The sequence below is a fragment of the Rutilus rutilus genome, assembly GCF_951802725.1.
Source record: "Rutilus rutilus genome assembly, chromosome: 8".
In the NCBI taxonomy this organism is placed as follows: domain Eukaryota; kingdom Metazoa; phylum Chordata; class Actinopteri; order Cypriniformes; family Leuciscidae; genus Rutilus; species Rutilus rutilus.
The window spans coordinates 30,795,785-30,807,113 of NC_140222.1; the positions used below are offsets into that span (position 1 = coordinate 30,795,785).

At 40.5% G+C, this 11,329-nt stretch overlaps 1 protein-coding gene across 1 annotated transcript in view; it reads right to left on the reverse strand.

Moving 5' to 3' along the window:
- Positions 1 to 9,821, reverse strand: part of LOC311296136 (complement factor H-like) — a 341,142-nt gene extending 331,321 nt beyond the window's left edge. Inside the window, exon 1 of the mRNA XM_084417796.1 lies at positions 9,687 to 9,821. Coding sequence (XP_084273922.1) covers positions 9,687 to 9,756 — 70 coding nt within the window. The 5' untranslated portion in view covers positions 9,757 to 9,821. The remainder of the gene's footprint in view (positions 1 to 9,686) is intronic.
- Positions 9,822 to 11,329: the final 1,508 nt, after the last annotated feature.

Below are 11,329 nucleotides of genomic sequence, written 5' to 3' on the forward strand. Positions count from 1 at the left end.
TTCTGCCATCTTGTTCTTGATTTTTCTCTTGTCTTGCGGCAGAATCATGACAGGCCCATGTTTCATGTGCAGCACATGGCCATTTGTTTGGCCATGTGCTTGCGTTGTCTCGTCATGTAACCCCGCCCCCTTGTTATCCTCGTTTTGTAATTACCGTATTAGTTTCACCTGTTGCCCTCATTATTAGCTTCCCTATTTAATCCCCTCTTGTTTTCTGTCCTGTGTCGGTTCATTGTCAAACTTAGTGTGTGTAACATTGCTTGTTATACAGTCTTGTTAGTACATTGTCTGATTCCTGTTTAATGAAGAATTGTGAGTTTGTTTCCTGTCTAGTCAGTATTTAGTCTTTGTTTATACTAAGTCTTGTCTTAGTCTAAGTGTTCTACCCTCAGTCCTGTTTTGCTCCCTCGTGGGTTTTGTTTTCTGTTTTGTGTAGTAATAAACCCTTGAAATGTCTGCAAATGGTCTGCGATTGGGTTCTCTCCTTCTAAACCATAACAGAATGAACCGACCAGAACTGAACCCAGCGGACAGTATGTCCTCGCCCGTTGAGTCCCAATCGGACCTTCTTATAGATTGGTGGCACAAGACTATGTCTGACGTCAGAATCGGCAAGCTGCCGATTCCTCCTCAGGGAGAGAGATCCATTAAGGAGTATGCTCGGGTCGCTAATGAGAAGAGACTCTTCCTACCTGATATTCTTCTCAACCGCTACCTCATAGCGGGTCTCAACGCTCCTCCACCCCTTGCTGAACGGGAGAGATTGGCCTGCCGGCCGTTTGCTGATATGGTGGACTGCCTGTCGCGAAGGGAGTTGCGGGGCTCCATCTTCTCTCCACCCGCCTCGCTGCCAGTGGTCCCGGAGGGTCGTGTCCTGGCTGTGGTTACCCAGGGGAATCAAGCTGGCTCCACTTCCACCCCTGAGGCTTCAGTCGTCCCTAAAAGTCTCAGTGGCAAACGAGGGAGACGGGTTTCTTGGGATTCTCCGTCTGAGTCATCCTCGACCGAGTCAGCACTGCCTGAGACTGCCCCTCCTACTCAAGTCACAGAGCCCGCTGATCTTCTCCAACCGGTCGCTAGTCCGGCTATAACTTCCACACCGCGACCTAGGAGAAAGAAGAGGAGAAAGGGAGCCTCTCGTCCTTCATCTCAGCCTGTCCCAGAGCCCGCTTCTGCAAGCGCTGTCCCAGAGCCCGCTTCTGCAAGCGCTGTCCCAGAGCCCAATTCTGCAAGCGCTGTCCCAGAGCCCGCTTCTGCAAGCGCTGTCCCAGAGCCCACTTCTGCAAGCGCTGTCTCAGAGCCCGCTACTGCAAGCGCTGTCCCAGGCGCTGTCTCAGAGCCCGCTACTGCAAGCGCTGTCCCAGGCGCTGTCTCAGAGCCCGCTACTGCAAGCGCTGTCCCAGGCGCTGTCCCAGAGCTCGCTACTGCAAGTGCTGTTCCCGAGTCTGCAGTCGTAAGTGCTGCAGAGAGAGCAGCGGCCGATTCAGCTGCTGAAGCTGTTTTACAGTCGGTTTCTGCTTCGCAAAAGATGCCTGTCCTCGTCGCTGCCGAGACAATGTCTGAGTACTTAAAACGTCTGGTCAAAATTCTTGAAGTCCCCGTCATGTCTTGTCCTGAGTCTAGGGGCGCCGCCGTGAGCGCCGTACCCCAGTCAGCTGCCGTGAGCGCCGTACCCCAGTCAGCTGCCGTGAGCGCCGTACCCCAGTCAGCTGCCGTGAGCGCCGTACCCCAGTCAGCTGCAGACGACGATCTCCCCGATTCTGTGATGGGGAGCGTTAATACTGAGCCGTCTTCGGGGAGCTCTGTTTTTGCTTCTGTTCCACCGTCACCCGCAGTATCCCCTGTCTTATCTCCTGTTGTGTCGCCTCCTGTCTCCCCTGTCAAGCTGCCTACTGTTTCTCCCAAGTCATCCCCTCATGCGTCTCCAGTCAAGTCTCCCCGGATTCCTTGTCCTCAGTCCTCGTCACGGAGGCCCAAGACCCCCAGTCCTCCCATCCACCCTGGACTGCCCCCTAAGGACTTTGTGTTTCCCCCCAGTCCTCCCATCCACCCTGGACTGCCCCTCAAGGACTTTGTGTTTCCTCCACCTCCTTTGCCTTGTTTATTGTTTTTGATTTTGCACCCAAACCCTGTGACTGTTTTTTCATGTTTGCCATTAGTGTTATTCGTCATGTTTTGTTGGTTTGTGTCCTTGACACAGTCTGTTATGTCTCGTGTTTAGTTTCCCTTGGGGAGCGTCTGGAAGCCGCTCCTTAAGGGAGGGGTTCTGTCATGATTCTGCCATCTTGTTCTTGATTTTTCTCTTGTCTTGCGGCAGAATCATGACAGGCCCATGTTTCATGTGCAGCACATGGCCATTTGTTTGGCCATGTGCTTGCGTTGTCTCGTCATGTAACCCCGCCCCCTTGTTATCCTCGTTTTGTAATTACCGTATTAGTTTCACCTGTTGCCCTCATCATTAGCTTCCCTATTTAATCCCCTCTTGTTTTCTGTCCTGTGTCGGTTCATTGTCAAACTTAGTGTGTAACATTGCTTGTTATACAGTCTTGTTAGTACATCGTCTGATTCCTGTTTAATGAAGAATTGTGAGTTTGTTTCCTGTCTAGTCAGTATTTAGTCTTTGTTTATAGTCTTGTCTTAGTCTGGTTCTACCCTCAGTCCTGTTTTGCCCCCTCGTGGGTTTTGTTTTCTGTTTTGTGTAGTAATAAACCCTTGAAATGTCTGCAAATGGTCTGCGATTGGGTTCTCTCCTTCTAAACCATAACAGTTGTACTCTGCAAGGATTCAAGAGTCTAAGGACGTCACTTCCGTGAAAAACGCTGGCTTGAAATTTCTCAGGCTTGAGCTCATAAACGTGTCACGAGTTTAGCGAAAATATCTCTTTCCATTAGTAAGTTATTAGTTATAGTTATTAGTTAAGTTATAGCCATTTTAGTAAAAGTGGCCCGGTCACATCAAACATTTTGGTTCTCCTTAGTGACCGTTAATTTAAATTTAGAATTTTTTTGATGATTATTGATAGTCACTCTCCAGAAAATATTTCTGCAGTGGTTTGGTTCCGATCAGGCCAAAAACCTAGGAGTACTTTGCAAAAGTAGGTTTTGCAAGGTTGAGCCAAGAATTCCAACAATATAAAACGATTGAGCCAACGCCTAAAGGTTTAGGAGTTGTGAGACATTTTGTACTTTTGACCGGTGTAACGGTGTAGATGTTGTCAGGCTATTCGGGCCGTGCCTTTGGTGACGTTGTAGGCGGTGTGAGTACTACCAGCCCTCAAAGTTTCAAGTCTTTACTACTTACGGTTCGGTCTGCCTGATCAGTTTCAGATGGAAAATGCTGCATCATGGGAAAATTAACAATAACAGGGTTTCAGCGCTATGTGCTTGAACCCCTAATAAAAAAGGGCCTATAAAAAAAAAAAAAAAAAAAAAAAAAAAAAAACTATAGGGTTATAGCACTTGACGCTTGAGCTGCTGGTTACAAAATCTTTATAAAGCCTTTTAACATGTACCTCTGAGAGGAAAAAGGTTGCTTTTTGCATTTTCAGCACATTCATCATGGAAATGTGGTGTTTTTGGGGGGTTTTTATTTTTCTTTTAAACTGTAATACCTCTACTGATGGCCCGATCTCCATAAAAGTTTGCACGCTTATTTAGAATAAAATCCAGGAGACTCAGGCTCGGGGCCAGAGACAGGTCTCGGCGGCAACCATCCTGGCTGAGGGCTCAGGCGGCAACCATCTTGGCTGAGGGCTCAAGCAGCGAGGTGGCGGCCATCTTGGCCGGAGACAAGGGCTCGGGTGTAGCGGTGGCCATCTTGGCCTCAGACGTGGCGTGAACAGTCTCTGGTTGGGCATACCTGACGTGAAGAGGCTCAGACTGGGCAGGCCTGTCGTGAGGAAGCTCTAAAGGGGTGGTCTCGGTGGAATGAGACCCTGGACAGTTGGTATCCGCGGGACGAGACCCTGGACTCAGCTGTTTTCTGGAACAGGGGTACATGTCTTCCAGATACTTGAGAATGGCATCCCTCCAGGGAAGTCCTCAGGTGTGTGGAAGTTCAACTAGGTGGTAGTAGTTAGCCCCAATCCAATATAGGGTTCTGAGGGTCTCATCGTCATGGGGGAGAGGATGGCTAGACAGAAGAACTCCACGGAGTAATCTACAAAGTTGAGACCTTTCCGTGCCAAAGCAGCGAACTGTGCTGCTATATCCATTTAACGGTCCGATCTTCTGTCATGTTGTGGTGCAGGCAGAAGTAGAAGAGGCAGAATCAAAATTTACTAACAATATAATACAGACAGGCAGACGGTTCTCACACACACAGTAGGACAGAGATCGGACAAAGACTGACTGAACAGGGGCCCGTTCTTCGTACGTTGCTTAAAACATCCGAGATCAAATTACACATCCAAGATGATATCATCGTGCTAATCATGATCTGGCTAATTAGGTTCTTCGAACACACCTGCCGGATATGATTAGTATAGCTGGATTGAGTTATCTGAGATAATTGCATGTTCATGCATAGATATCATATATAAACGCTAGATGTCTTATGGCGCAGTCACTTCCGGCATCATCGTTCGGCCATCTTGTCACAGTGCTCTGTGCATTAAGGTGAATGATCAGCACGCACACAAATCCTCTTATCTCGCTGAAATCTTGACGGATTTACAAACGGTTTGGTTTCTTACAAACGTTATTAACGTGGCTATAATTCCGAATGCTTGAACATGTATGTTATAATTTTTCATATGTATGCAGTGTATGTATGCAGTGTCATAACTACATCTCTGACGTTTATAACAAACCAAACCGTTTGAAAATCGGTAGAAAAATGAGCAAGTTATGGTTATTTAAAAGTACATGCACCATTGAAGTAGTGAGCGAGTACACTGTGGCAAGATGGCCGCCACGTGCGGACGTCGACCTCCATTGGCCAGCAGTGCGCACGAGACATCTAGCCTTTATATATGATATCTATGCGTTCATGCGCTGGTTTAAAAGGGGATATGTATCGATAGTAGAAACATTGATCAGCAACGCTGCTATTGGCTGCTCAGCGTGTTTAATCAAAATGCCAGGGAACACCTCAAAGTCTGCAAAAGCCAGGAGAGAGGGCTGGCAAAAAGTAGCAGACAATTTAAATCCATTAGAAGTGGCCATGTTAGATGTTTTTATCACTTATTAGCCTATATATTTGTATTTTAATAATTGCATAATTACTTTGTTCATTGTAATGTCAGAGTCACCACACTAGAACATGGGAACAAATAAAAGTGAAGTACAAAAATATTCTACATAATGGTCATTTTTAGTTATATTATAGTCTCTTCTCTTTTATAAAAGGCACTGTTAAATAAATGGTTGTCTGTTTATAAAAGCAACCAAGAAAAAGGCTGAAAAAAAAAGAGAAAAGATCTTAGTAGCCTACACTGTAAAATAATTTTTGCTGCATTAAATTAAGGCCGTATAGTCATTTCAGCTGTTAAATCTTGAGTAATGATGAATTGCTTTGACTTGTGAAAGTGAAACCTGATAAACTTATGTTCATGTAAAAATATTTTGCCATGAGTTATTGATCACATGTTTCCCGAGTGTAGTTCACTGTAATGACATTGTGTTTTCCTCTTTTGTGCACTTTTACATAATACACTAACACTTGTATCTGTTCCCAAGAAAGTGGTGGCTGAAATATGTGCAGTAAGTGGACATTTTCTAACTTTCCAAAGGAAAGAAAGTATAAGACTTTGTAATGTCCATTTGTTTCCATTGCACTGGACAGTGAATAAACCCTCTCAGATAACTGTCATATGGAGGAACTAGCCTACCTGCAAGTGCATAAATAATAGGGGTGTGCATTGGCACTGCCCTCACGATTCGATTCGATTACGATTCACCAGGTAACGATTCGATTCAATTCGATTCTACGATGCATTGCGATGCATTGCGATGCATCAAAATTCTACTGCACACAACAAGGCAAAATTTTCATCAGTCATGAGGCAATACAAGCAGTCAGATATTGAACAACAGATTTTATTGGCTGCTATGTGTGTATTATCACTCTCCTGTATCTTTGACATAAATGTCATTAAATAAAATAAAATTTAATGGTACAGGGTATTGGATATGACATTTTCAAACCTGAAAAAGAAAGCATAAATCACTGCTTTCAGTGCTTTGAATGAGAAATGTTTCTCTTCTCTCTGCTTGAGAACCATTTGAAATTAAATTTCAACTTTATTGTCCAACTCAAGGCCAGAAAATAAACAGTGTAGGGTGTCGGTTCACAAAATTCATGGTTCGGTTCAATACGATACACTTGTGTCACGGTTCGGTACGTTTTCGATACAGCAAAAAGAAAGAAATGCCAGAGAAATTTCCTTGATTTTTTTTAATTCTTTTTTTTATTAGAACTAACATCATAAAGTATGACTTTTTTTTTTTCTTTGAGCAATGATGGAGCTATAATTGACTCTTCTTAGGAGCATATAAAACAAAACAGCTCCTTGGAAAAAATTAAATGTAATATTTTGTGCTTATAAACAAATGTTTATTTTAGTTCAGATTAACATTTGAGGGCAGCAATGTTATTCATAATGTCGAAATAAATCCGACATAACGTTACTTGAAAGCATTATAGCCTACTATTCCTGCCAAACTTCCAAAGTTGCAGTTAGTGTTACTACAGTAAATCCATGGTGAATATTGCAGATCTGTGGACACTGGATAGTTCATTCATGTCACAATGTTTCTTCCTGGTTTCCACGTCAGCGCTGTTTGATCCGTTAATAACGGAGAAATGTGAATGTTTCTCACTAGATCTCGCAGCGATGTTATTACTTTAGTGGCGAGTTCAAATGCTTTCTTTACTGGATCTCTTTGCGTTGTGTAGTATAAGATCGGCTCGCGCTGCGTTGGTCCAAACTGATAAACAGTCCGTCACGAGTAGCTCAGTTTCGTTCCGCTTACATTGCGTTTGCCATTTGATGTTGTGGTCGCGCCAGCGTCTACATTATAAGCGCTCGCGACGCGCTTACATTTGAAATAACCGTTCGGTTTGAAAATGCGTGCCTTAGTTTGTACCGAACGGTTTAGTACGAATACGCGTACCGTTACACCCCTAAAACAGTGACATAATCGATTATGGCACTTTGCCGCATCGATGCTGAATCGTGCATGCCCCGCATTGCGATGCATCGCCGAATCGATTATTGTTGACACCACTAATAAATAACTTTACTTAATTTATACTTGTATGCTTTATGGCTGCAATATAAGTTGCAGGATTCCACATCTACAGAAAGGCCTACAGAAGATTCTGCTCAGACAGAGGAGACATAGGCCTACAGGTGGGCAGTGTATAGCCAACTTTTCCTTTTTATTTGTTGCATGAGGCATGTGTCTAATATCTCTTGTTGCAGGCACTTGACCACTGGCTTTTCTTTACAAAGAACAATTGAAATAAAACTCAAGGAACTAAGCATATTTGTATTTTATTAAACATTTAAAGGAAAGGTTTTTTTTTTTTTTTTGGCAATGTTGTGCAATATGGCACATGCAACAATGTCACAGGCCCTGTCAGGTGTGCAACCCTCAGACTTTTCAGACACTGAAATCTTCCCTAGTTAGCCAAAGTTCATTTCATTGTATGCCCTTGTCCTAGCTAGAGCTGCATTGTAACTGGTTTGGGTCAGGGAATGGGGTCATAAAACACCTGTCTGCAGGCAGGAACATGTCATAATCACCTATGAAAAAATGCAGTTCTGTTATGATCAGCATAAGTGTATGTAATACAGTGAGCTTGATATTTAATGTGGAACTTTCCTTACCACTTTCAAAAAATGTGAATCTCTGAAAATTCTTAAGTCATGCACAGATCCTGGCCATTTTGCTTTCACATTTGTGATATGGAAGATTTTAGTCAACTAAAAAATTATATCTCAGAAAGTGCACTATCACGCTGTGCTGGACTTCCCGTATCACCTCCGCTTATAAAGCTGGGATCCAATCCTGTTAACATGAAATAAGCCTGCTCCCGAGCAGGTTTAAGCTTGCGCACCTGTTGCTATGACAGCAAGTCCAGGATGAGCATCGAAGAACCAAACAATCCAAGATCATGCCAAATCACCAACCATCAAATCCAGCTAACTGAGTTAGCGACGTACGAAGAATGGGCCCCAGAATGGAACTAAATACAAACACTGGTGAACAATGATTAACAGAACACAGGTGACATAGATGATGATGATGATGATGATGATGATGATGATGATGATGATGATGAACTAAACACAGGTGATACAAATTAACTAAATGACAGTAACCATGGATACAAAGGAGTGGCGGGAAAAGAACAAAGGAAGACATGTAAGTGAAAATGCTGTTGCGGCACACAGGGTTAAACAGTAATTTATTTAAAATAGGTAAACATAACACTGGCAGATGTGAATATTGTGAACAACAGGAAACAATAGAACATGTTATGATACATTGTAAAAAATATGAGGGAAAAAGGAAGGAAATGATCCAAAATCTTAAAAAGCAGAGAATAAGTTTTGATTTAGTTGAAATTCTTAGGAAAAACTCAAAAGATAAATGCTATTGTTTTTCATTATCTTAGAATAATCGATATGATTGAGAGGATTTGAGACTTCTTTTTTTTTTTTTTTTTTTTTTTTATAAAGTAATAGACATTCAGATCCACACTCCATACCAGTCGGTGGCAGTAATGCACCATTTCGTTGTGTGCCAACCACCAAAAAACTCAACAAGAAGAAGAAGAAGAAAATGCTGTTGCCTCATGATTGCAGTGAATGTCTCTACTTCCGTCTATCTTTTTGTCATTAGATACACACTCAAAGTGAATAACATCACCATAACTTCCCTCCTCTGTAATCTCCCAATCACTTTCCAATCATAGTAACAACAAGCTACAATCCAATTTTCCTCAAAACGAGTTTATAATATAAATTGGTCTCTATGAGCAGGCGGCAGAGAGAAAAGTCTGAAGGGACCGTCTGCCTGAGCTCACAACAGGTTTAGCAAAAGAACGCAAACATCTTTGCTAGACAACACAGAAGTTTTGCAAGGGAACGCAAACGATTTGAAAAATATTTTTTTCTCCCATCCCAAATTTTTTTCCACCACCATGTCCATTTAGGGGCTCCAAACATTTCATACAATACATATAAGGAGAATAAAAAGCATAAGGCACATTTACCCTTTCTCGCAAGTATACAACAAGTTTTACTCTGCACTGTAACATTGATTTAATAACCAAATGATGTGGTCATTGGTGATGTGGAATTGACAATTTTCTCACTTGCACATGGTCGCTCAATGGATGTCTTCCATTGTCCTTTTGCACATTTTAATCTATTCCAGTATAACCTGTCGTGCAGCTCAGCTTCACTGTTTCACCATCATCGTATGACTCTTTCGCAACTGGTTCTGTGTATTTATAGATAATATCTGCTATACGACATTCTGAGAAGCACAAGTGTAACAAAAAAATTACACTAAGACATTTTGTACATTAAATGCTGAAGCACATGCAAAACTAGGCAACACTTTCTAAACCTACAGTTTGGGAAGTGCATATAATATAAAATTATATTCAAGTCAATACAATCTAAATTAAAAAGACATTCAAATAAATAACAACAACAAAAAATCACTTGCCTTTACATCGAACACAATTTAAGGAAAACAACCAAAAGATGAAGCCGAGGAGTTTTACAGGAACTCTCATTTTGATCTCAATTCACAAGTATCTTTGTTGGTCTGTCTCTGATACTCTTGTCTGCTTGGGGATCAACAAGTTAATCATTTATCAAAGTCAAAGAGAGGTTTTTTTACCGGACCACTCTGTGCACAAGCATTATTTCATATAAGTAAAAAAAAAAAAAAAATCTTATCTGATGCAGCAATTCTTATTTGCCATTTAAACACACCAAAAGAAACGTTACTTTAGAGAAGTCAAAATTCTTGAGTCATAGTTGTTCAACATAGCTGATCCTCATTATCTCACATAAAAACATTAAAAAAAAGAGTTGGAAATGTAAAGGCTGGCTGTCATTTACTGGATCTTACTTTTTATGTAAACACTGAATTGTTAAACTCAAAGGTCATTAACTTTGTTTGCAAATGGTTGTCATGTGATTCTTGGCAAACAATTAATTATGTTTAAAACAGGACATGAAAAATTAATACAAATGTATTTTTTTCCCCCAATAAATATTGAAAAAAATAGTTCTTGTGACTGTGAAATGCTGAATGTGAAAATAAATGTCAAACTAAATATTATAAGAAGTTTATAAGTTAAGTTCTGAGGTTTGTGATTTTGCAACCCTGTTATCAGAATTTGAGATGTGTAAATACTAAAAACCCTGAATTGAATAGATTATTTTATAGCAATAAGCATAACATAAACGTCAAAATTAAATCGACAAAATTCACAAGATAAAAAAGCTTGGTTTGTAGTAACTGATAAACCTATTTTTATTTTTTTAGGGAATATTGTTTATTTGTTAAAATATCTTGCATAGTTGAAGTGTTAGCTTAGTGAATGCAGTCAACACTAGTGTAAAACAATTAATCATGGGTCTTGTAATTTTCATTAAAAAACTTTAAAGTGATAATTAAAAATATTGTGTATATTTTATTAAGAAAACTGTGGTTCAGTGTTGTATAAAAAAAATATTGAGAACATTTTACTAAGAGATACATTTTCCAAATTTTTTAAGGAAACTACACAGTTTTGAGGCTTAAATTGAGGAACCGATTGAGCTGATAAAATTAAGGGAAAAATTCTACCTATTTATTTTAAGAGAATTTGATCAATTATGCGGTTTTAGAGACACCATTGTTAGTTCCCAGGATGCTTTGCACATGGCTGGAAATGAAGAGTACATGTTGAAATTAAGTGTTATTTTATGTGTTTTTGAGCAAAGGGAAACATCTGTTAATGTTTAATGTTCAGTTGTTTAAAAGAGTTTTTTTTATTTTTTATTATTATGTTGAAGTTTTGATCAGAAAATTGTGCAGAAGAGTAGGGCTTATGGTTAGGTTGTGAATAACTGCATGTATTCATAATCTGAAGCATGTTGCTTTGTTCATTGAGCAATAACTTTGCTATAATGCTAGTGCAGTAACAAGTTTGTTTCTGTGCTGAGCAGCATACAGTCTTTTAATTATACAATATAAGTCAAAGACAAATATAAACAGGATATTTCCATTCACTCTAATTCACACACTTTTGAGCATCAACTTTAAATATAAATGTAGATATATATATATATAATAGACTAAATAATTTAGGGGGG